This window comes from Ostrinia furnacalis, unplaced genomic scaffold (genome assembly GCF_004193835.3).
Source record: "Ostrinia furnacalis isolate ACB-3 unplaced genomic scaffold, ASM419383v2 OfSCF1098, whole genome shotgun sequence".
NCBI lineage: Eukaryota > Metazoa > Arthropoda > Insecta > Lepidoptera > Crambidae > Ostrinia > Ostrinia furnacalis.
The window spans coordinates 1116113-1141774 of NW_021131337.1; the positions used below are offsets into that span (position 1 = coordinate 1116113).

Sequence of the window (25662 nt, forward strand, 5' to 3'; positions counted from 1 at the left end):
TAGGCGCACACCGTTGATTTTTAGTTGGCCGATATTTGTGCCCGATTTTAATTTGTATGAAGAATCGGCCAAATCGAATCGGCGTAGTGTGCGCACTCCCATACCTACATGCCCATACTGATCAACTGCCCGACTAAACTATCCGCCGACGAAAAATCAACGGTGTGCGCCTACTCTTAGTTGACTGTTAGTTGGGCCCGATTCTTATTTGTATGAAGTTCATATCTGGCGAATGTGTCCTGCTCCATTTCGTTATGTAACATCTAATTATACCACATTCTGCAAATAAATAATTTTAATTTGAATTTGAAGAATCGGCCGATACGAAATCGGTGTAACGGTCGCACTTTCATACATCTCCATACTGATCAACAGCCCGACCCAACTAAAAGTCAATTTCTGATGTAGGTCAGCGTTATCCATGGTAGATAGATAGATATTTATTTGCATCACCATAATGTAACATAGGATAGATAAGGCTTAAAGCTGGTCGTCGCTTGAAGTTGCTTTGAAAGAACTAAGTCAAATTATCTGACCTAAAAAATCTAACTTACCCCTCCCTAGACCAGAAGCTGGATATAACTTGCCCCCCTGTAGGCCAGAGGCTGGGTACGACGATGGTTGATTTCCTTTTGTCGCAATTTACTGTACAATTGTAAATGAAAGAGTAATAAACAATGGATAACAATTAATTTATTACAAATATAAATTCAATGTAAGTATATTTTTCCTTATTACATAGTACGTTTTAATTACATGTATATTGCGTGAATTTTAAAATACGATTAATATATAATACAAATAAATCAATACAGATAAGATTAAACTAGGAAGAACGTTATTTATTTGATAAATTGCATTTAAATTGACAATTTTGTGACCAGCTTACATACTTGTCTACGTTTTGTCACAATTGTTCAGACAAATCATAATCTAAACTTGGGAGAGTGAAACTTAATATTATGGAAAAATAAGTAGATTGTGCGTTACACGTTAGACTGGAGGTCATTTATAATTCGAGGCTATTCCCAATTTATTTCGCTACTTTATGAGCAGTGAGGTAGCATTTGGAAACATAAAACTAAACCTGGGAATGCTTATTTCGACTGGACTGTATCAAATACACTCTTCTTATAATAATATTATAAAAACAACACGACATTAAATGACTGTTAGGCGGTACGAAGTTCGCGGTGTCAGGTAGCTATAGTTAATAATACTGTCTGCATTAATGTCCTATTGCAATATGATCGTTTTTACCATTCTAAAATGTCTTCAAAATTTTACGACCAAGGCAGTTAGTTGTACAATAGTTGACAGTGAGTCTCAGTCTAAAGTAAAGTCCCTCGCACACTACGCTTTATCGTCCAAGTTGGCATCATTCATCTTTCCCGCGAGCTGGTCATCATTGAGCTGGTCCAAGCACAGGTGCAGGATCCTCTCCAGGCCGCGCGCCGTCTGCTCGGCGGAGTACACGTGAGAATCCGGCACGTGCACGAAGAGAGTGCGTGTGTTGTCCACGCTGAGAGATGTGTAGTAGATGTACTCGCATAAGTACCTGGAGGGAGAGGGGAATTAGGTTGTGATGTGCTGAGAGGGATATAGATGACCCACGCTGAACTGTCCCACCAAACTCAATGACAGGGGGGCGCTACCATCGTTCAACTATATGGTTTCCAACATGGCAAAAATCTGAACCAGCGATCCGGTATTGACGGTGGCGCCCCACTGTCAATGTCATCGATAGGACAGTCCAGTATTTTGGAACTATATGAGGGCTATCGTTTTAATACTTAACAGTTGGCACCCCTGGCGATTGACAGGACCTTACTCTACAGTGGCGCCATCTTGATGAGTGCAAATGCGATAGTTTTACCTTCTTACCACTTTCGCGCTCACCAGCTGGCGCCACTGTCTTCGCTACTAGCAAGTGACAGGACCTTACTCTACAGTGGCGCCAACTGGTGAGCGCTAAAACGATAGCCCTCATTCTCATATTGGGCGGATGGTACGCGTTCTGCTATTGCGTCATCGCACTATGTCGATTTGTTATGCCAGCCACAGATGAGAGAGAATGCCAGCTGAGCTGTGCACTCTCTCTAGGTAGGCCGAGTACGAGAGAGTACAGGGGAGCTCTCGCTACCTCTCGGAGTGTCTCGCTATCGCTCACTCACTCTCGCTCCCGTGTTCGCAAGTGAGGCTGTCTCACATTCGGGCGAGTCTGGACGAGAGCTTTCGGACGAGATGAGAGTGTACAGCCGAAACTTCAACCGCAACCGCGCGCCGTCTCTTCTACGACGCTATTCTATTCACTGCTTTGTCATATTTATGAATAAAATTTACAGCATTCTGTACACACCCCTTACAGATGTCTATCAATCAAACAGTTAACCCAATTTCTTGGATGTATGTAAAGACCTAAAGGCCAGTGTACACAACATGGTAGGAGCAGTAGTAGCACAGTTATGTCTACACAGTTGACTGTGTGATGAACTCATGGCATTGTTAATTTATGGGTAGTTTATAGAAAAAGTAACTACTACATACTAGTACTGTTAATGTCTAGACCATACATTAACTATGTGCTGCATAAAACTTAGAATGTAGAAATTGATTCTAATATTTATTTTCCAGATGGCAAATGAAAAAATTTGAGAATAGAAATACAGTGCCAAATGTGGGTGATAACAGTTCCTAGATTAAATATTCTTGTTGAGTCTTGTTTATGATTAAGTATGCTAAATATAAATGATTTTCTTACCTTCCAGCATCTTTTGAGGCCACTGCCTTTGTGTTATCTTCATGTGAGTTGCCATCATTGAACTCTTTGCATATTCTTTCCACATTTAGTTTTGTGTGCAGCCTTATAGCCCCCTCTGCGGGACATGTATGGTTTGCCGGACATTTCTCAAAGTAGTCCATTCGCTGGTAGCCTTTTCTGTGAGCTTGCATCTCCAAGGTGAAGCATTCTGCAATACATGAGACTCCAACATGTATCATCAGCTGGAATTAATAGAAACAAAGGGTTTTAAATTAAAGTTATAGCCTTGTACTTTATGGATGCAATGCAATATGTTTATCTGACAAAAAAAAACATTCATAAACTTTATGGGCAGTTATTTATTAAGTACCTACTAAAGTGTTTGCATTATGATAAAGAGGACAAAAATAAACTGATATTTAGACCCTATTCGTACCTTTGGTGTGTGCGTTTCCCACAAGGCTGGCACAAATTCATCGACATTTTCATAAGTCACAGGGATCTCCAGGAGAACGAGCTCTACATTATGTTTCTTCTCTATTTCATCTTTGTTTATCAGCTTCACACCCTCCCAACTCGCGTTAACTGGATGATTTACAAACGGCCCGAAACCCGTTACGAGCACTATTGGCTTAAACATAAAGTCCATGTCGTCAGGCATCTTAATTTTAATCTAAATTACGCTTATTTCTAAACAATGGATTAGAAATTAAATAAAGATATCTTCGCCAAGTATTGCAGTTCAAAACTGTTTTGACATATTGGTAGTCAGCTGATTTGTCTTATCAATGTTGTTATGTTGGCTACATAATGCAACAGCTATTGTTACGACAAATTGAATTTTTTGCTTAGCATTAGTTCACCCTTTTTTTTTTTTTTTTGTTTAACATTAGTTCACCCTTTTTACGAACACGAACACCTCGCATCGCATTCGATTTACAGTTCGTTCATTGGAGGAGTTCATTCATCGATGACAGCTGTCTGTCAAATTGTCAACCATCGTTCATTCTGTCTTGTCTTTTCTTCCGATTTCTTCATGGCGCGTTTTAGCAATAAAAGCATGGCATTTTCGTTATAACAGTGAATTAAGCGTATTTAATAAAGTAATTACAGTTTTTATATAGTTCAAAAGTAAATATAGTTGGCTGGTGCTGGAAACATTAGCAAACTGTTTACCTCACTTTTAGGTTATGTTAGAACCGTGTCCATATTTTGTAATTAAAGATAATTCGAAATGACTGAGGGAGATTCTAATAACAACTGTCGGGTGGTGGCGATACCACACCCGTTTGTGAAGAGGAAAATAGAATGCGCTGGTTCAGCATTCTTGAGATATTTCAACATAAAATGCCACGGTGAGGATGCCTCGTTCCAGACGTCGGATTTGAAGGAGAAGGCAGAAGAGGTGACTTTTGAGGATGACGTCGAGTACTTAAGGAGCTTAGACCCGAAGGACTGGAAACAACAGGACCACTATGCAGTGCTAGGTATGAAGAATCTCCGTTACAAGGCCACAGACGACGATATCAAACGAGCTTACCGCCAGAAGGTGTTGAGACATCACCCGGACAAGCGCAAAGCGCAGGGTGAAGAGATTCGTAGTGACGACGACTATTTTACTTGTATCACAAAGGCTTACGAGACACTTGGCACTCCTATCAAAAGAAGATCGTATGACTCGGTGGACCCTCAAGTAGATGACTCTCTGCCATCTAGCAGTGAGATTAAAAAGGATGGTTTCTATAAAGCGTTTGCAAAGTACTTCGAAGGGAATGCTCGCTGGTCCGAGAAGAGAAATGTGCCTTTGTTAGGTGATGAAAACAGTCCTAGAGAACAAGTGGAGAGGTTTTATGCGTTCTGGTATGAGTTTGATTCTTGGCGTGAGTTCTCGTACATGGACGAAGAGGAGAAAGAGAGGGGGGCTGACCGCGAGGAGAGGAGATGGATAGAGAAACAGAACAAAGCGGCTCGGGCCAAACTAAAAAAGGAAGAAATGGCCAGGATACGCAGCTTGGTTGACTTAGCTTATGCAAACGATCCGCGAATCCAGCGTTTCAAACAAGAGGATAAGGACAAGAAATTAGCAGCCAAAAGAGCTAGACAGGTACGTACTTTTAATGCAATTTATTGTTATTCACACTGATTATTATTGATGAAACTGGTGTGGTTATCTGACCAATAAAGCCTTCATATAATCTGTGATAAGTGAAAAGTTTATCATATATCTAGTGATGATAATTTGATGAATCAATTAAAAATGTGACTTTCAGTGTTAATAAATTTATTTGCGTCAGATAAAGCCATTTTTACCCTTCTCTATGAAAGATATTTTTATGCTAAAACTACTAATCAATACCAAACCTTTGAGTACTTGATTTTACTTAATATTCACTTAATTTATTTAGTAATTTTATAAAAGTAGAAAAAGGCAGTCTATGTAAGGCCTTAAACATTTTATATGGTATTAAATTAATACATTTCCCACCTTTCAACTTACCTGAGTGATTTACAATGTAACACTTGAATGTAATATTTAAAATGTGGTGTTACCTACAAGAATAAATACATAATACTTGTTGGCCTACAGTCACTATTAATTACTACAATATCGCACAAAAAAAGAATTTTGAAAATCGGTTCATAATTGGCGGAGTTATCGCGTAACAAACATAGAAAAAAAACATACGGGTCGAATTGAGAATCTCCTCCTTTTTTTGAAGTCGGTTGAAAATATCGCACTCGTATTTCAGGACGCCGTGCAAGCGAAGAAAGCGGAAGAAGAGCGTCTCATCAAGGAGGCGCTGGCGGCCAAGCAGAAGGCCGAGGAGGCGGAGCGCGCGCGAATCGAGGCCGCGCGCGCCGAGCGCGAGCAGCAGAAGAAAACCCTACGCAAGGAGCGCAAGGCCCTCCGCGACCTCTGCAAGGCCAACAGCTACTACGCCAGCAACGACGACGAAACCGTCGCACACATGGCAGCCGTCGAAAAGATCTGCGAAATGATGAAAGTCGTCGAACTACAAGATCTAATGAAAGACCTCGAATCTAAAGGCAGGGACGCCTTCTTAAACACGATCAGGGAAACCGACGAGAAACTCGAAGCCGAGAGGAAAGCCCTGTTCGATACTAAACAAGTCGAGGAGCAGAAAACTAAAAAGGAATCTGCGGTCCGAACACCCATTGAATGGACTCCGGAAATGACCCAGCTCCTGATCAAAGCTGTCAACTTGTTCCCGGCCGGTACGAACCAGAGATGGGAGGTGGTCGCTAACTTCTTAAATCAACACAGCACTTTCACTGATGACAAACGGTTCGCCGCTAAAGAAGTTCTGAACAAAGCTAAGGATCTGCAGAGTTCAGACTTCTCTAAAAGCAGCCTCAAAAAGGCTGCCAATGAGGAAGCCTATGATCAATTTGAGAAGGAGAGGAAGAAAGTTATCAATATTGTAGATGACAGTGGCATATCCAAGAGTGACAGTGGCACCAAGATGGTTAATGGGACGTCCAAGCCCAAACTTGAGGAGCTACCGAAACCTGAGAAAGAAGCCGCTAAAGAAGACAGAGCCTGGACCAAGACCGAACAAGAATTATTGGAGCAAGCCATTAAAACGTTCCCTGTCAGCACACCTGAAAGGTGGGAGAAGATAGCCGATTGCATCCCTAACCGTACCAAAAAAGACTGCATGAAGAGATACAAGGAACTAGTAGAATTAGTTAAAGCAAAAAAACAAGCCGCTAATTTAGCTAAATAACGTTTACAGCTCATTAGCTCTGTATCAAATTATAAACATATTTTGGTGGTGGATCATCAGCAGTATTGCTACTATAATGTAACATTTGAGAATATAAAAAATTCCATTAGTTTATGCCCAGTCATGTATTGATTTCTCTGTTTTTGTCATTGATAGATAATTTATTAGCAAGTCCATTCACAGTGCCTAGAATTGTTATATTGTATTAGTAAATTGTTGTTCACACATCAATACTGCTGGTATTGTGTGTGCTCGACTGATGATCCTACCACTCAGACTCACACATCGCCTTACTTACAAATTCTTCAATGAAGAGTTAAAATTATATTAAAGACAGCACTGGAATTCTGGTATAGTGAAGCTTGCATGTATTTTGCAGTCGAGATATTTTATAAGGATAGGTGATGTCACCTATTTCACAAAATTCATCCAAATCCAACAATGTGACCATCACATGCAGTAATTAGATCCTCTTGTGACATATTTTTGTATTTATTTTTGTTTAAAGTGATGAACATAGTCAATTTGAAATTTTATTTGCCTTTTATTTATCTATCCCATTAATTAATTAAGTACTGAGAACAATAGATAGAAACCAGGGATGGGAAAATCTTTTTAATTGGTATCTTTTGCTTTTGTAAGAAGAAGAAATTAGGTAGGTATCCAATTAATTCTTACGTATCGATTGTTTGGTGATTTTAAAAGTGCATATTTAGTTATTGAAGAAATAAATGCGTAGTAGTTGATCATCATCATTATTTTGATTATCTTTAGTAACTTAGGTACAGACTAAAGTGACGAAAACGACGTAGTTTTGTCTGGGATCGGGTATCTGGTAGGTACTGTACATAATGTACAGTTGTACACCAACAACCTTATTCATCATCAATATACGACCTTGATTAATGTACCTATACTGGCGAGTCGCAATACAATGATACACACGAGTTTATCATTATACCGGAAACATCGAAACCACTACCAAATAGGTACTTACTGGTAATAGCCACAAACACATGACCTTATTTTTTGCTGCTAATAACTACGTCTTCGGTCTTGTAGGTAGGTGTTTTCGGCCTGCATTTCTGTTTACCAACACACAAACAAAACAAAGTATTATCAGTATTATATTGAGTCTTCCCCAGAAGTTCCCAGTGGGAGATGTAAAACCAGTAGGTATAGGGTTCGAATCCTGCGGTATACTTTTGACCAACGATTTTTATTTTAGCATTAAAATTTATTTTAAACTAGCTGACCCGGCGAACTTCGTACCGCCTTAGCGTAGAGATTTTCTTAATATTTTTTTCCGTAAGAACCATCCTTGGACTTCCACAAACATTTAAAAAAAAGAATTATCGAAATCGGTTCAGCCGTTCACACGTGATGCCGTGACAACGCGAAACGGGTTTCATTTTTATATATATAGACTAGCTTTCCGCCCGTATCTTCGCCCGCGTGGAATTTTGCCTGTCAGAAAAACTTTATTGCGTGCGTCCCTGTTTCAAAAACCGGGATAAAACTATCCTATGTCCTTTCCCGGAACTCAAACTCTGCCAAATTTCATCAATATCGGTTCAGTGGTTTAGACGTAAAAGCGAAACAGACAGACAATTACATTCGCATTTATATTATTTTCCATTGTATGACATTAATATTGTTCGTACCTAGGTACTTACTTGGATAAGAATAAATTACTAGCACGTGCAGCGGCCTTGCATTATTAACTTTGCTGTAATAGCGACTTACATTGTTCCGCACTAAATATTTGCCTAATTAATAGGTCAATTGCCAAGACCACAGAGCACCCAAGAGTAGAAGGATTTAGCGGTAGGTATGAGAAAGAAAGGCAAAACAATCATCCAGTCGCAATGGAGGAGGAGATAAGTAGTGAAGTTAGAGAAAGATTATATTTTTTATTTATTTTGGGTAAAGTTGCAGTGATTACGTATTTTTCGTAAGTTCTCCTTGGGCTTCCTTGCCTATTTCGTTTGTCACACTGTTAGAGATAGACCTTCCTTATTACTACTTAAAATGCAAGTGCTTTGTATGCAACGTGAGCTTCCAAAGCTTGTGAAAGTCAATTACGTACCTGGTTGGCCATTTTTATATGTATAGCTACCTATGATATATGACCACCGATCGTTTGGTTATTACTTACCTACCCTACATACATTTGAATAACTTTGTCGGCCGTTTGGTGTAGTGGTTCAGAACGGACTACTATGCCGAGAGGTCCCGGGTTCGATTCCCGGCCGGGCAGAAATTGAAATGATGAATTTTAATTTCTGTGACGGGTCTGGGTGTGACCGTGTGACTATGTATAATGTTTATGTATTTAAAAAAAAAAGTATATAAGTAGTATATCCGTTAAGCTAGCACCCATAACACAAGCATTAAGTTGCTTACTTTGGGGCTAGCTGGCGCTGTGTGAAATTGTCCAAAGATTTATTTATTTTAATAATGAACTGACAGGGTTCATGTCGTTAAATTGATCAGTCTTGACCATAGTCTTGTTGAAGAATAATTTATTAGAAAGGAAACTTTCTTTATTCAAATTTTCTATCAGTGGCAGGGCTCGATTAAAGGTTAGGTAAATGGCTAGTCGGTATACATATTTAGAAAACTACAAGGCGTCCGCAGGCAGCACGGCATTAGCAACAGTTATTAGTATTCAGTATTCATAGTGCATGAAGAAATAAATGTGTATACCTGCACATCCTAGTCCCTAAGTATGGTCACTGAGGTTGTTGGACTACCTATAAGGTTAACTGAAGCTACTGATGAACTATGTTTACAATAGGCAAGTAAGTAAGTACACTACCATATACGTTGATTAGATATGTGTAAATTTTTGGATAAATGTCTTGGTACCTGTGTTGGTACCTACTAAGTATAGCCGATNGATTAGAATTTATATTTTGCGTATTGCGTGCTTGATGGAATCGAACCCGCAATACCCGAATTTTCAATCACTGCGTTTAATCGATTTCTAATTCCCTCTCGCTGGGTTGTCTCGAAGACATCGCTTTCTAGCGATAAGACCGCCCAAATTGTGCTGTTTAGATCTTGAATTTCTTTGAGATGTGTGTTTTGTGGTTGTTGTAAGAAAAAAACTCAAGAATTTATTCAAGAATCATCTTTAATAAAAAAATAATCATAAATATTAAACGAAAGTAATTAAACACAAGATTCAAAAAATGTTTGAAACCAATATTAGAAGTTTAATAACTTTTATGAGTATGAAATTAAATATGAATATACTTTTTACGTATTTTTTGAACAAGATTACCATTTAAAACTTGTAGGTATGGACTACAAACAGTGTAAAACTTTAATAATATGAAGTTTACGAAAAAAATTTCGTATAGTAATTCGTATAAAATGCGTAGGTAATGGAATCCAACTGGAGGAATTTATTTATTGGCTATGTGTAAATACATTCATGTACTGTTACTGAGGTGCACTTAACACAAGTATTATCTATATTAACGTTAATTTTAAAGTAATAAATTATACGAGTTTGGTTCGGTTCCGTTAAGGCACGATAAAGGCCGTAAATTGCGATTAAAGCTTAATTATTACTTAATTTAAGTTGTAAATGGACTATTTATCTTGATATTCATTCAACATAGCTAACATTATAATGGCTATTATAGATAACAAAATAAATAAGTCCATTTAGAACATGTCTTAAATAATGACCCTATTTGCATTAGGTATACAATATCCTAATAATAAATCAATTCAATATAGATTATTTTTAAAGTAACAAACTGTTTTTCTTTTGATAACATAATGTAAATTAAAGTATGTAATTAGATTGCTTTGCTTTGCTTTCTATCTTTAAATACCAATAAGAAAAAATAACAAACCAATGCTTATATTAATTGATACATTATAAAAATGAAACTGTAATTAGTAAATTATGACTCTGCCTTTCCAGTAGAAAGTGAAACTACTCTATGTAGTTTATGTTAAAGAGTATTTAGTAATGAAAATGAGAATAAAACTAAGATAATCAAAATTAGGTAATCAATGACAATAATATATCTGATACTCATGATGCAATTTTATCTTTATCAGTCTTACAGATTTTAAGTACAAAAATTATATTTTAGTAATTCCACCACCACAAAGGGTAAGCTACTGGTTACAATTTTCAATTTGAGCAATTTTCTTACAAAATAGTACCTAAAAATAATAGAGATTCAGTATAAATTAGAGTCCTACATTTTTCATCAGGTTTCAATCAAAGAGAAAGATAATCAAATCAATCACATAACTGGAATGTAATAAAGTTATATAATCTTATCACTAAAATAAGGCACAGTAAGGTCCTTAGGGTTATAAAATGGCTCATTGGTTACTGCAGGTACTCTGTAAACACCTGTCTACCCACTGGCTCCGCGAGGGACAGATTCCGGAGTTATTCATTGTATAAAGCTAGTCATCTCAATATCCTTATTAACTTACAGTTATACTGTTGGAAAAAATAGCTTTAAACTATCTTAAAATATGGCATATCAATCAATTCACAATCCAGTACCATTCAATAGAATTATTACTTTCAGCTGGGTAAGAGATGACTAAAATAAAAGTATATTGCATGGAATCTGCCCCAGTACAAAAATAAATAGCTGCTAGCAATAACTAGACTGCGAAAATTAAGATGCATACTGACTAAGAAATTGGGGGTATTAAAAAATAACTAAAACACTGTTGTAAAATATAAACCAAAAGTCAAATCACAAATCACATGACATGTGCTGTTCTTAGGCTGTATGCACCTTTAAAAAACCATAAAAGATTCACAAATCAGATAGTATCAAAAATGAGATTCAAAGTATTCATTGTATTTTGCACCCTTTTCTCTTCTTGTGCATTTCAGCTTGCTTGGTTTTCTTTTTAGCAAGACCTTCAGCTGTTATGTCGGATATGACGGACAACCTTTTAGAAGGGTCGTAACCTCTGTCGCGGTTGGACAGGTCTGGATGTGTGCCGCCTAGGTCTGGGGGGAACGTAGAACTGTATAGATTGTTATTCTCACTGTAACTGTGAGACATATTTGACACATTTGTAGAGTTCTCATCCACCTGTAGAGTATTGTCCGTGGGATAGTGTGAGGCGGGTCGGATACTAACTGGATCTGGGAAGCGAGGCTTCTTCCCAGTCGTAGGAGGAGGTGGAGGTTGCCTGTGTTGTGTGCTAGCATTCGGCGGTCGCAAATCGGAATCGTAAGATCTGTTGTGAGATTGCGAAGCGTTTTCGGTGGTGGAAGAGCTGGGCTGTTGGGAGTAATACTGGCTGGAGATTTCTTTCGCCTGTAACGCACTAGCTTTTGACTGAATGTGCTCCTTTTCAAAAGGCTCAACATAGTTCAAGTCGGAGTCAACCGATTTACATAATCTGAGCCTGTTATCTCTTATCATGTCTCGGGGGTTGCTGTATGCATCACAAAGAGTGGTCTGCGGGGAGGGGGGCTCAGTTTCCGGCGGGTGGGGCAAGGGCCCCTGCTGCTGCTGGGCCAGCCGCTGCTGCTTCTTCAGAAGAGCCTTCTGCCGAGCCTTCTCCTTGGCTCGCTGCAGCTTCTTGTACTCCCTCTCCTGCAGCAGCCGGGCCAGCTCCCCGTCCTGAGCCTCGACCGCACACCTCATGTCGGCTAACAAGGCGTCGTGGCCCTGTGCCTCATGACTCAGTTCCCTCGCTAATCTCGCATCCTTTTCTTCCTGCTCCAGCCGTCGCCTCATCTCCTCAATTTCCGCCACAGACAGGCCCAGCTCTTCGGGGTCGAGGTCGACCGCGGCGGATGCGGGGTGGGGCGGCGCGGGGGGCGCGCGCGAGGAGCAGGGCTGCTGCAGCAGGTCGGCGGAGCGCTGGCGGCGCTGGCGGCGCAGGTTGATCTCGGCCATCTCCCGCGCGATCTCCTCGTCGACGTCGGCCTGGCGGCGCCGCGCCAGCTCGCGCAGGCGCACCTCGTGCTCGAAGCCGCGCTGCTCGCTGAGCGCCACGGGGAAGTCCTCGCGGATCTGCTGGTTGCGGAAGCGGTTCTCGCAGAGGTGCGACGAGATCTCCCGGTCCTGCAGACGGTGCGCCAGCGCGCCGTCCGCGCGCACCAGCCACTGCTCCCGCAGGTCCGTCACGTGCCCGAGTTTGGGCATCGTGTCGCTCGCCTGGAACCCCGACATCGCTGGTGCGCAACGCGAGAAAGTGATTCAGCTTTCCAAACGGCGGAGATCGCCCAGATAAAATACCGATAATCCGGTCGACTTACGTTAGCATAGCGTAACACTCGGGTTTGTTGAGTGTCAGCACGTTCGATAATGATGATCGCACCGAACGGAGACACGAAACACGATCACAAACACTGGTGCGACCTTTCACGTAAACTTTCTTCGCTCTCCGTGAGAAACGTCGTCAGTTGCGAACTTTTTACATTTTCCCTGTGAACTTATGAGAACAATAGAGAGCTAGGTTTGATAATCTACATAAGTAATTGTAATTAACACTGTTCACTCGCTACTCGTCGCCTCATCCCTCCTCCCTCACAACAAAATTATTGAAATAATTTCCATTGGAGAAGCGGAGTGACACATCTTTGACACAAAGAATCAACTGACAGATTGACAGGTGGATTCCACAGTAGTGATGCACTCATACATATTATGCAATCATAATCGAAAAATTTAAGATTAATTAGTCTTGTCTACCATACCAACATCAAGTCGACCTCGACGTGTATTGCCAATAATTATCATCAAAAAAGAAAAAGAAGAAGAAGCTTAGGTTTTGATTTGAACATCCACTCCAAGGAAATGGTAGCGTTATGCACTATTAATAAGTCATGCAAGTTTGTACGTGAGTTGTTACCTACTTACAGTCAAATTAATAATACTAGTCATTCTTTTAGATCTTTTATTACTCATATTTATAATTTAATCTTTTTTGTTTTCTTTCTCAGGAACACCAGCGCGACGTCTGATCGAGCTCCGCGGACACTTGAACTCACTGTCATCACTTATACAGCCGCGATCTAGTTGCGACAAACACAAATCGTCAGAAAATAATCTCCATTTTTACAATTAACACTTTTGTACTTCGAATAACTCGCCTATTCTTCTCGAGAACTCGCCAAGGCCCTTTTTGTTTGCTGTGATGTAATATATCTCTTCAGACATTCGATAAAGCCAGCTGGACAACCGCGGGTACCTGAAAAAGTTTCCACGAAATAAAAAATATATAATCAAAATCTATACAGGGTGGCCAAAACAGTGAGGTCTAAAAGAAAAATTTAGATTCCTTACATCAAGGTGTACCTAAATCACCCCCATGTATATACTACGATTGTGCTTAGTTTAGGAGATAGAGTTAATTTTGTGATATTTAAAAATTTTATGACCTAGTAGGCTTTAAACATTTTTATCTTTTTTTTGGGTTGACTTTTTTCAGATTTCTTTTTTTCGACAGATTTGTTATTAATTGCAGATGTTTGAAAAAAATAATCACCTTCCTATCTTTGATTCAAGATACAAAAGTTTTGCTAGAAACATTAAAATTATGCTTTTATCAGAACACTATCAAATTTTCATCTTAAAAGTTAAAGTAAAAAAAAGAACTTCCATAGGTCCAAAACCATTTTAAAAACTGCGCCGTTTCCTGAACATTCATAATAATACAAAAAAACGTGTACTTAATGGGCCACTATTTCCTGTAATCGGTCCACTAAAGTTGTAAGTCGGAGATTCCGTTACATGTTTTTGACTTTCTTAGAGTTAATTAATATTGGGAATCCTCTAAGTTTACATTACGTAGATCAGATTTAGAGCAGTAACTGGACAGAAAATGTTTTTATTCTTAACGAGGAAGTTCTTGCCCTTCATCACACCTGGTGGAAACTGATGATTAGGCTGAAGGTGAAAGGGAACTTCAACTACAGAGGAACTATGGCTTCTTACCTCGAAATGCCGGAACACATTGTTATTTTAAGTAAGTTTTAATGAACATAAACCAAACATCCCTCCTTCTTCTCACTGTAGTAGGTATTTCAAGGGTAATAGTAAAATGTAACAACTGCCTCTGTCTTCAAGTGGTAAGAGGTAAGCTTCAGAGGTCCCGGGTTTGATTCCCAGTGGAGGTGAAATTTTCTGCTCGGTTTGGTTGGTGGTAGGGTTTGATTTAAGTCTGCCTGGTTAGCAACTCTATTTTCCTAAGTCTGTCACTATAACAATAATGTTAATAGCATTACTGTATTCCGGTATTGGGAGGTAGGAAGCCATAGTTCTTCTGTAGTTGAAGTTCCCTTCCACCTTCAGCCTAATCATCAGTTTCCACCAGGTGTGATGAAGGGCAAGAACTTCCTCGTTGAGAATAATAACATGTTCTGTCCAGTTACTGCTCTAATTCTGTTCTACGTAATGTAAACTTAGAGGATTCCCAATATTAATTAACTCTAAGAAAGTCGAAAACATGTAACGGAATCTCCGACTTACAACTTTAGTGGACCGATTACAGGAAATAGTGGCCCATTAAGTACATGTTCTTTTGTATTATTATGAAAGTACAGGAAACGGCGCAGTTTTTAAAATGGTTTTGGACCTATGGAAGTTCTTTCTTTTACTTAAACTTTTAAGTTGAAAATTTGATAGTGTTCTGATAAAAGCATAATTTTAATGTTTCTAGCAAAACTTTTGTATCTTGAATCAAAGATAGGAAGGTGATTATTTTTTTCAAACATCTGCAATTAATAACAAATCTGTCGAAAAAAAGAAATCTGAAAAAAGTCAACCCAAAAAAAAGATAAAAATGTTTAAAGCCTACTAGGTCATAAAATTTTTAAATATCACAAAATTAACTCTATCTCCTAAACTAAGCACAATCGTAGTATATACATGGGGGTGATTTAGGTACACCTTGATGTAAGGAATCTAAATTTTTCTTTTAGACCTCACTGTTTTGGCCACCCTGTATAGAAATAAAATTACAGTATAGGTCCCACCCAAGTCAAAAAGTAAGATCTTCAACATTACCGCTGGTAAATACAAGTAAAAACTGTTTAATGAATAATAAACTTGTGCTCAAGAGTAAGCGTCATTACCGTAGTTTGTCTATAGGAACGAGCACGTTCAGCGTACTGAGAGTGGCGGCGATGGTGATGTCACCCAGCGTTGGCCAGCTGCCACCCAGCCACGTGCGTCCTACCAACATGCACTCCAGGTCTCGATACGCACATTCGATTTCGCAAACCTGCTGTGGCATCACGAATCTGCAGTTCTCGTAGAGGATAGGATACTGGAAAATTGAGAAAACAAGGAAATTTGGTAAGCATAAAGGGTATTTTTTTTATTATTTATGTCATTATTGTAATATGAATTTAACCCTCAGCTCCCAAGCGGTAGCCGGCTGCCGTGTAACAATTGATTATCTATTGTGTCTAGATTCGCGGAGCTTGAAGGATTAAGGTTGTACTAACTGCCGCTGCCCGAAACCGAGGATACAAGATGCCGCTGTCGTAGTGCATCAGCTGGTCAATGATTGCTCGGCCTCCGGCATCCTTCGGCAGAAACTTCCCGGCACTGCAGTACCGTGTAGCTAGGTACGAGGTGATAGCATGGCTGGAAAAAGTTGTGTTCAAGTAATGATTTTATGATAGAATAGGGCGTTACTTACGTAATTTAATTGTTATTTAAAGTTAGTAGGTAACTAACAACATGAAATTGAGTAATAATAAGTACCTGTCACTTAAAATAAGTTCTTTGTCTTTGAATATTGGTAAAGTCTGAAGTGGATTGTACTGTAAATAAACAAAAATAAACATTCACAGAGGATCAGATTACAGCAGTTGATTGAAAAGGAAAGGAAATGTTTAACAAATTGTTTTCGTATCAAATGGCATGTTACTGTGGTATGTATTTAGAAAATACAAAACAGGGTTGTAGGAGACTCGCCTTATGCGACTTCGAAAAATGTGGATAACTCACAATAGACAATTCAGGCCCTCTGTGTTCTCCTTTGTCCATGTTTACGTCGACTTCCGTGATGCTGAGGTTCATCGCGTCCAGAGCCATCATCACGGCGCGACACGGCGGACTCCGATCGGTTTTCCATAATGTGCAATGTCTGGAATTTTTTGGTTTATTTAACAGCTAAGTTTACCGATGGACTATATTAAAATCACAATTTAACATTATACAATGTGAAAACACACTTTAGACCAGAAGTGATCACATTTTTACTGCTACTTGTGCCCATTGTTCTGTTCTCTTGAAGTAAAATTCATCATAAAATGTTGTCTAAAATGAATAAATTATTGCTATATTGTAGAATATTATGTAAAATCCAGTAAAATCACATTTTAATTTTAATTCAAATTGGATCGAGCTGATTGTTATGTCAGAACAGAATAAGTCAGCCGGAGGTGTTTTTCGTGACAAGCTATTTAGCTTTAAAAAATAAAGTCTAATCAAAACTCCTTCCTACTTAGTTATGAATGAAGATCATGAATATGATTAACTTTATGAATAGGTATTAATAACTATACCTATACGGCTGCATGCTACATAATCGAATATGATTTCGTCGATTGTGTCGTTAAACCAGTTGCAAAACACGTTTTTTGAAGCATTAACAGAGGCACTAGGCGATACTGGGCGGTCGTACGTAATTCAATAAAATATCTTTGTCTGCGTAAAATAATCGTGTTGTTCGAATTAGTGAAACTGTGAGTTGCAGAAGAACCGTAATATGAGCAGACAGAATAAAGTAATATGAATCCTGTATAATTTGTGACGTAATACTTACTTACTCATTCATCTTTTTTAAATTGCTAAATCTACATTTACACATAAAGGTGGAGTTTCACTGGTTGTACGAGGACCTATTGATTTTAATATTTGAGTAGGTATTCAATATCAATAGTCGTGCCTCATTAGTCATTATCTATTTAATGATAGCAATAGATGAGTTACGAGTAATTATATTAGTTTATGTGAGCAATTGTATGTTATTTTGTCGGGACATAATATCTACCATTATAATGAAAAGTGTTTTTTCCTTTCACCTACTTTTATGATACATTCTACCTACTTCATAAAGTTAATAATATACCTCTCTACCTACTCCTAAATACACATTCAGTGCAATAATGCTCTCTGAGTGAGTACTAACCCTAATAGTACGCTCCAATGTTTTTGTTATAAACAGAGGCGATAAATTTTTCCCTGCGACCCATTGAGTTAATGTCTACCTACCTGAGCAGAAGGGTCGCTATTGTGTACCTACAATGATTATATTGCGAAATGTTTTTAATACGTTAAAACCAGCGCGAAATTTAATATTTGATTATAATAGAAGGTACGTGAAGTCATGCTTTTAGGGTTTAAAAAATGTCTTTGAAGATTTTTGTTCGCCTCATCAAAGAACAATGTGCCTGTGTGCTAGGAAACCAGTGCCTATTTTGTGTAGTTTATGTACCTACCTACTGACCGGGTAAGTCTTGTATTTCTACGAAATTATTATTAAATTTCAATTACGATTTTCAGAACCATGTCGTTAAGTAATGTTCCAGTGTTGTATGGAGATGAGGCATCTCCACCTGTAAGGTTCGTCATGATGACAGCATCCATATTGAAAATCCAGCTGGATTTTCGAAAAGTGGATTTGTTTTTGGGAGAAAATAAAACAGAGTTGTATTCCAAGGTAGGAACAATAACTAGGTACGCTTAATAGCTTGCAACTTATTTAATTTTGTCATGCCTGTTAATTTTTCAGATAAATCCACTACATAAAGTTCCTGTACTAGATACAGGGAAGCAGGTAATATGCGATAGCCATGCTATAGCTCTCCACCTTTGCCGGCAAAGTAAACACCAAGACCTGTATCCCGAAGATAAGTTGACAAGAGCCAGAGTTGATCAGATGCTGTTTTTCAACTCTGGCCTTCTGTTTCCAGCTGACAGCCTAATTTTTGTAAGTTTTCACGGAAAATCTTTTCAGTAAGGTTTTGCAGTCATTTGTTGAATAAAAATTAAATTTTATTTTATTTAAACTTGTAATATTTCAGACAGAATATTTTGCCGGCAAGCCTGTGAATACGGTCAACGTGGATCATTGGTATAGGCTGTTAAGTTACTTGGAAGGGCAGCTGAGAAGTCAGCCTTGGCTAGCTGGCGAAAAGGTAACGCTATTACACTATATTACCTACCATGATCTTGAGTGACTAAAATGACCACTTAACGAAATAAATGGCGGCGTTAATATAGGATAGTAGCTAATTGTTTTTTTTTGTTAATTAGATGACGCTGTCTGACTTGTGCTGCGGTACTACTATAAGTTCATTGCAACTTTTAGTGCCAATAACGGATCAACATCCTAAAGTTAATGAGTGGATGAAGATACTTCAACAGCAACCTTGCTTCGAAATTAACTTAAGAGGTTTAAAACGTCTGGCTACTATGGTAGAAAAATATGTGACTAATTCTAAACAATAAAGTTATTAGTTAAATGAACGTTTTTAATATTTATTTCACAATTCACATTACATCCGCCATCACGCCATGGGACTTACCCATCCGAGTTCATTTTAAACTTGGTAGAATCATTGGATTTTGGCGTCGTACAAGAGCCTTCGCTAAAATTCACGCAGGTGCCCGCAAAAATTGGTGTGAGCAACGCACTCAGGTGAATTTCCGTACATTTCCATTAATTCATAGTTCGGTAGGCGTATTATAATAATGTATGGAAATGCAAACTGGCGCGGAGGCCCTAAAAGCATCAGAATAAACACTCTTTTCGAATCAAGCGGGCGGGATAAGGGGCAGAAGCTACACGAAACTCGATACGATGCCGAATGACGTCCACTGCTGGAAGGCCTCCCTCAAGGATTTCCATAACGACCGGTCCCGCGAAACAAAAACAAAAAAGAAACTTAATTAAATCGATATTTTCGATTATGTTTCAGCTGATTACAACGCGGCATTTACTTGTCTATGGAACGGAGTATAGTCTGTTGTTCAAATGTCAAAAGTTCTGTAGTCTATGAATGCTATTGATTGGTCGACGAGGAGATGTAAAAAATGGCTGCCTTGCCTTCTCCTACTCAGGTAGAAATAATCGGATTTAAATAGTTATTATAGTGCAAATTGACTATTTATTATCTCCCACGGAAACTTAATTTATATACCAATCGTTTAGATCTTCGCTTGTAGGTCCTCAAGTGTGGTTTTATATAAATATTGCTGGTCAAAGTGTCGTACTCGAGTGTGATTGCGATGCGTTAGAAATATTAGAATTGTTCATGTTTTACCGTGAATATGAGTAATATTAGATTCTATGTCGAAGTGTTAAGCTATTTAGCATACGATATTGTAGTAATATAATTGATAAATCCAGTAAAATTCAAGTTGTTTCAAAGAACATTGAATGTCAGGGACAGTGTTGAAATGTCACACCCATAGCAATTCAAAATACGTTTTGTGAATAAATTCCCAGTGAAATTCTAGTGACCAAAATGTGGATTGAACCGTTGCAGGTGGCAGGGACCCACAGTGCTATATACGAAGCATATTATCACCAAGTAAGTGGAATTTATAAGTAGCATGTAAGTTTAATTTGTATGTATTCGTTCTCAATTGATCGCAAGTAATTGATTTTATGAAACGTCTTGGCCACTTAATGCCGGTGTTGCGTGTGTCAAGGAGTTGCTTAAAAATCAATAATATGAGAACATAACCATTTGTACTGCATCAGTTCTTAAAAGTCATCATACACATAATTTATTAAAAACCAATGTTTTATCTTTAATCTATTTCAACTCACTGCAGAGTTGTATATTAAATACTACTGTATCTATGAAACTTTCAACAAGGTCTTTTAGAACCTAAATAATAGTTGATTTTATTCATATTATACATATATCTTGTTTAAAGCCTATTTTATAGTTTTTACTCTGTAGAAATAAAGTTTATTTGTATGCATCTCCTATTAAGGTGGTTAAAACAAGAAGTTTTAAGTTGGTATTTAAAGCTATGATTTAGGTATTTGAGTTATAGTTTTGTTAACAGACTATACAAATAAGTAGAGATATAAAATTGTGTATGAAAATTCACACATAATAATTTTAAACATGAATAATATTTGTAACCATAATAGGTCATAGTGAATAAACTATTTGATATGATATGATGAAGTTAGCTGGCCTACAAAATGACTTTTTACTTCAGTCAATGTGTTATTTGTCTTAGATTAGATATCAAGTAATGATAAAAACTGCTCTTAGACAGATACCTATAACTTTAAAAATGACTGATCACTTATTTATTTTAAGAAAAAAGGCTGAGCAATCATAATAATCATTTTAAAATAATAGAATGTAAAAAATTTAGCTTCCGTTTAATTGGAATAGGTCTCAAGCTCAGGGTTGCCAACTCTACGTATTTTTACGTAGATCTACGTATTTTAAGCCTTCCTTGCAAACCTACGAACTTTAGTCCCAGAATCTACGTATTTTCTATCTTTGCTGAATGGGCATAGTTTCCTTTACTTTCGCGAAAAAGTTCGATCATGGTTCCGATAACGGTTATTTGGCATGTGGCAAAAGTCGTAACTAATGTTATTTTGACATTTCCCCATAGAAAAAATGCTGTACAGCGCCCCCCTGTAAATGTCACTGTCACTGAAGAGCCTTGATCTGAGCCCCGATTACGGTAATTTTTAACGTCAACAATCCAGACACGCTTCTCGATTCTGCGATACGATTGGTCGTTCAACAGCGTACGTCAGCTGTTTTGACCAATCGTATCGCAGAATCAGAAACGCGTCTGGATTGTAGACGTTAAAAGTTACCGTAATCGGGGCTCTGATATGAAATTTGAAATGTGACGTGACGTGACTGTGTGTAAACGGTCAAAGTGAATCTTCACTATAAAAATATTTCGAACTAAGATTTCGAAGTATCTGTCCATAATCACTTCCTCAAAATGATCTCATCTTCATGAATTGTAATTTCAGTTTAACTCAATCATCTATTTTATGTATGTATTTATTTATTATATATTTTATATATTATTTATGTATGTAGCATATTTGTTTTTGTTTTTCTTTCCTGCACTAGAAGTACCGCCAAACAAATTTCTTTTCTGCTCAACCCAAAGGTAAACTGGTCGAGAATGCTTTAGTGCATTAAGTTCGCCTTATGTTCAAATTTATTTTGGCATAAAAGTTTAAATAAAATAAATAAATAAGGTGTTGTTGTATTTCGACATTTTTTTAACTTTCTTCCTTCTTTCCAACAAATATAATTATGTATAAATTTAATTTGTCTGAAAATGATACACAATAAAAGTGTACTTTACTACTTTTAGGGTAATATAAATTGTCGTTTTATTACTTTTACCTACCCCTACTCTCTTCATTTCACTCAGAAAAAAAGTTCGTAGATCTACGTATTTTCTATATAGAAAATGTACCATTTCTACATAATTTTCTAATCTGTCCTACGACTTTTTCAAAATCCGAGTTGGCAACACTGCTCAAGCTTCTACTACATCATAGATAATTACAGTTTTGGAGTTAACAATTCAATGAAGATGATTTCTTACTTAGATAATGGTATATTATATGATAACATAGACTGATTACCTAATTAATTATCAACTGCATTACAATCTTGTCCTGATTGAAATCAATAATCACTCAATCTTTGAAACATAACATGATTATTGTCTTGTCTTTTTACCTAACTATGAAAAAATGAAATACATATTTTAACTAGCTTTTGCTCGCGGCTTACCTGCGTGAAATTTAGTTTGTCACAGATCATCATAAATTATAGTCTAAATGTTATTCTGGGTTATAAACAATAATACTGTAAAGTTTCATCAAAATCCGTTCAGTAGTTTTTGTGTGAAAGAGTAACAAACATCCAGACATCCAAACTTTCACATTTATAATATAGTAGGATTATATCTAGAATGTTTTTCAGCTCCTAAAATACAGGGTGTTACTTTGCATTCTTGCCATATTTACAGAGGTAACTATATTACTGATACTGAACACAAATCCGTTAAAAAATAATGCCCGAAAATTTTGATTTTTAATTTTGAATATTTTATTTTATCGACAATCTGTTAAACACATCACTAACTATCGTAACGCATGCACATCACTTATGTTAGCGATGGCGATGGAGACTTTTTTACTTTTTATTGTATTTTTAAATATCTATTGCAATCTATTGTCTTTAAAATGTCTTTTTGACACTTTTGTAAAAAATTGAGAAATCCATCAATCACAAATCACGTTATAAATAATACAAAAATGACTGAAGTGTATTCAAACAACGAATAATTTAATCAAAATGGAGCTTGGAGTGTCTGCAAGACGTCTTAAATGAAATGCTTGATGACGTACCCTTAGCGTTACACCAAATGCTCTACTACCAGCAGGATGGTGCTCCCCCACAATAAGGACGTCAAGTGCGCGAATAATACGTTTGGTGAACAGTGGATTGGACGAGGGGGTCCAGTAGCTTGGCCACCACGATCCTCGGACCTAACACCAATGGACTATTATTTTTGGAGTGACTTGAAACGACCTGGTATGCGCAGAAGAGATAAAAAGTGTAAACGTGTTACGTGAAAGGATTGCTTCAGCGAAACTGTGAGACAAAACGTTTATGTGTTGCGAAAACTAAAGCGAAATACCTACGCTTCGCCGTGCTAGACTGTGCCTTCATCAGAACGGAGGACACTTTGAACACTTGCTTCGCAGTACGTAAACTTTGTAAGTAGGAACTCATAAATAAATAATTAATTGTGAATAAGGTGATTTCATTTCATACTTAATTTATTAATTTGTAAAAATAGGGAACAATGTTATAAATTAATTAAAAGCCTAATAATTATTACGTATTTTTGACGGTCCTAAGCCCGTAAAGTAGAAACTGAGATTAAAAAGGAAAATCTAAAATCAACTGAAAAGTATTTTAAAATAATTATTAAGACTGGATAAAAAGGCTGGTACCCAGAGCCATAAAACATCACAGATTAATAAGAACTAGACCACGCCCACTAGGTTTATTCCACTTGCACCTGTAGAAAATGCGAGACAAAATTGGTTTATTCCAATTTGTACTGCAAAACCAAATTTACTAAAAACTCAGTGTACTTACTTTATGGGAGTCTCTTGTTTATCTTAAATAATAGGTATTGGTCCCTACTTTTATCTCTGTGAATATGGCAAGAATGCAAAGTAACACGGTGTATAATTTATAACCTATTTTCATCTGGGATTTTGAAGGATTCTAATGGTGAAAACATTTTTCAAACTGGTCCAGTAGTTTTGGAGCGTTCCCTCCAAATAAACAAAAAATCAAATCATACCTCTTTTTAATATAATATTAGTGTAGATGACCATGATACTTCTAACGTGTCAATGTTAACCATACTTTTTTTTATTTTATTTTTTTTTTATTCTCTTTTTCACTACAATCTGTTGCCTTGCTGGAACATTGAGTAGTATGTTTGTTGGGATATGTCATGTCTTGCTCGGTATGTGGCCTGTGTCACATCCTACTTCACTTTATTGGGTTTTAAGTGTGTCCTGTGGAGTTTTTCGTTTCAGTCTACGATATGTCTGGGTTTCGTCCATCAGAGGTCTCGCCAAGGGGTTGGGGTGGTTTGTGATCCGTTTTTTGTACGATTTTGTATGATGTACAAGTTAACCATACTGATGTGCCAATGCTTCCTTGCAGGTGGATCCTCAGGGCACCGGTGCGATACAGGCCCTGGATGCGGCTCGGTTCCTCAAGAAGTCGTACCTCAGCGATGTGGTCCTTAGCAAGATCTGGGACCTGTCAGACCCCACGGGCAAGGGGTACCTTGATAAGGTACATTATTATTATAATAATAATAATATAAGCTTTATTAAGTCATTGAACGCCGAGACGCTAGACACAATGGAAATTGTATTGTTCGAGGCTCACCGGTGAGCCGCGTGGCGTCCAACGTGTTAAAAGTTATTTTACAACATTATTTAACTATTACATTACTTTTTATTTTAATCTATGAATTTCATGTGTTATGGTAATTCTTGTTAGTGTCTCTTCTCTGTCCTGTATTTTTTTTTGTAATGCTTCTCTGACCTTGAAAGGTTCCCTAAAGATCAGCATTCCAAAAAATATTAAACCTGAGTTCTCTGTCTCCTTTCCGTTATAATTTTTCTATTTCGTTTATTTTTCTGAAAGAATTTCTTAATGGATTTGTTTACTTAAATTATTTTAAACTTAGGTACTATTGTAGGTGCCCTTGACTCTATGAATAGAAGAATTACCTACCTATTTTTAAATGTTTTTTTAACTGTAAGTATTTTTTTTAATTTTAATATTGAATTATACTTAATTCCAAATAATATTTTTGCATAGCCATACAAGGTAGGTAATTTAATTAATTTATGACTGCAATAAATAAGTAAATTAATGAGACAACGAAAAAAATATAATAATCATAGTACATATTCAATCAAATAAATCAACCAGCAATAAAGGCCTACAAATAATAATAATTTGTCGACTTTTTGTTGCCCTTAGTCTAAGGTAAATATGTCTAGTCAGCCTGTCTAGCCTAGGTCAGTCAACCAGGCGCGTCTGACTCACTGCAGAATATTCCAGATCAGAGCCGACGACGTTATAACTCTTTTTACGTTGTTACATAACACAATAAACTCGAATGTGCCACTTTTTGACAGTTTTTATGTAGAGGCTGCGTGTTTGCGTTCTCTCATTGTTACGATTCTATTGAGATTCGGAAAATTTAATTACAGGGTTAGGGAAATCAGAGAGAATGCGGTGGAATGGAATAGAATGGAAATTGCCTTTTTATGATTGTAATGTATGGATGTGGAAAGATACTGCGACAATGTTTTGCACGTTTATCATTGATAGGTTGATAGGACAGAATTGAGATCGGTGATTCAGCGATCATTATTTATGGCTACCTAAGTAACAGACTGGATTGTTTGGTTGACTCATATAATTTTGTAACAGTTAAATTGTCGACAAGTTTGTTATAATTTTGTATCAATTTAAAAAGCAACGTTCGTTATAAAATTATCGCCATAAAACTACATGCCTTATCAGATATTTAATTAAGGAAAATGCCAACG

General features: G+C 37.4%; 6 protein-coding genes across 11 annotated transcripts in view; 3 read left to right on the forward strand and 3 right to left on the reverse strand.

The window, feature by feature from the left end:
- Positions 1–920: 920 nt before the first annotated feature.
- Positions 921–3511, reverse strand: LOC114351159 (pyroglutamyl-peptidase 1). Its single transcript, XM_028302243.1, has 3 exons — positions 3198–3511; positions 2762–3003; positions 921–1558 (listed from the first exon to the last, which is right to left on the reverse strand). Exons 1-3 carry the CDS (start codon positions 3420–3422, stop codon positions 1354–1356), a joined length of 672 nt encoding a protein of 223 aa, XP_028158044.1. The 5' UTR covers positions 3423–3511; the 3' UTR covers positions 921–1353.
- Positions 3512–3736: 225 nt separating this feature from the next.
- Positions 3737–7046, forward strand: LOC114351139 (dnaJ homolog subfamily C member 2). The gene is made up of 2 exons (XM_028302211.1): positions 3737–4865; positions 5512–7046. The coding sequence occupies exons 1-2, from the start codon at positions 3996–3998 to the stop codon at positions 6508–6510; spliced, it is 1869 nt and encodes a 622-aa protein (XP_028158012.1). The 5' UTR covers positions 3737–3995; the 3' UTR covers positions 6511–7046.
- A 3569-nt stretch (positions 7047–10615) lies between these two features.
- Positions 10616–13093, reverse strand: LOC114351141 (uncharacterized). The gene has a single exon (XM_028302213.1). The coding sequence runs from the start codon at positions 12693–12695 to the stop codon at positions 11358–11360; it is 1338 nt and encodes a 445-aa protein (XP_028158014.1). The 5' UTR covers positions 12696–13093; the 3' UTR covers positions 10616–11357.
- Positions 13094–13266: 173 nt separating this feature from the next.
- On the reverse strand, positions 13267–19153 carry LOC114351143 (glutathione S-transferase 1-like). Of its 3 annotated transcripts, none has more exons than XM_028302216.1 (7): positions 19070–19153; positions 16485–16623; positions 16239–16297; positions 15977–16118; positions 15602–15795; positions 13619–13716; positions 13267–13540 (listed from the first exon to the last, which is right to left on the reverse strand). In XM_028302216.1, exons 1-7 carry the CDS (start codon positions 19081–19083, stop codon positions 13443–13445), a joined length of 744 nt encoding a protein of 247 aa, XP_028158017.1. In that variant the 5' UTR covers positions 19084–19153; the 3' UTR covers positions 13267–13442. The 3 variants fall into 3 exon arrangements, with proteins under 3 accessions (XP_028158017.1, XP_028158016.1, XP_028158015.1); XM_028302215.1 differs by lacking the exon at positions 19070–19153 and adding an exon at positions 17045–17125; XM_028302214.1 differs by lacking the exon at positions 19070–19153 and adding an exon at positions 16712–17030.
- Positions 15806–19006, forward strand: LOC114351144 (glutathione S-transferase E14). 4 transcript variants are annotated; one of them, XM_028302221.1, is made up of 5 exons: positions 15806–15824; positions 18045–18201; positions 18274–18471; positions 18566–18679; positions 18798–19006. In XM_028302221.1, exons 2-5 carry the CDS (start codon positions 18049–18051, stop codon positions 18990–18992), a joined length of 660 nt encoding a protein of 219 aa, XP_028158022.1. In that variant the 5' UTR covers positions 15806–15824; positions 18045–18048; the 3' UTR covers positions 18993–19006. The 4 variants fall into 4 exon arrangements, with proteins under 4 accessions (XP_028158022.1, XP_028158021.1, XP_028158020.1 ...); XM_028302220.1 differs by lacking the exon at positions 15806–15824 and adding an exon at positions 16545–16621; XM_028302219.1 differs by lacking the exon at positions 15806–15824 and adding an exon at positions 17633–17658.
- Positions 19154–19517: 364 nt separating the features above from the next.
- Eps-15 (Epidermal growth factor receptor pathway substrate 15) overlaps positions 19518–25662 on the forward strand; it is a 40252-nt gene continuing 34107 nt past the window's right edge. Inside the window, exons 1-3 of the mRNA XM_028302252.1 lie at positions 19518–19604; positions 20033–20077; positions 24254–24388. Of these exons, the coding sequence (XP_028158053.1) occupies positions 19578–19604; positions 20033–20077; positions 24254–24388 (207 nt within the window). The 5' untranslated portion in view covers positions 19518–19577. The remainder of the gene's footprint in view (positions 19605–20032; positions 20078–24253; positions 24389–25662) is intronic.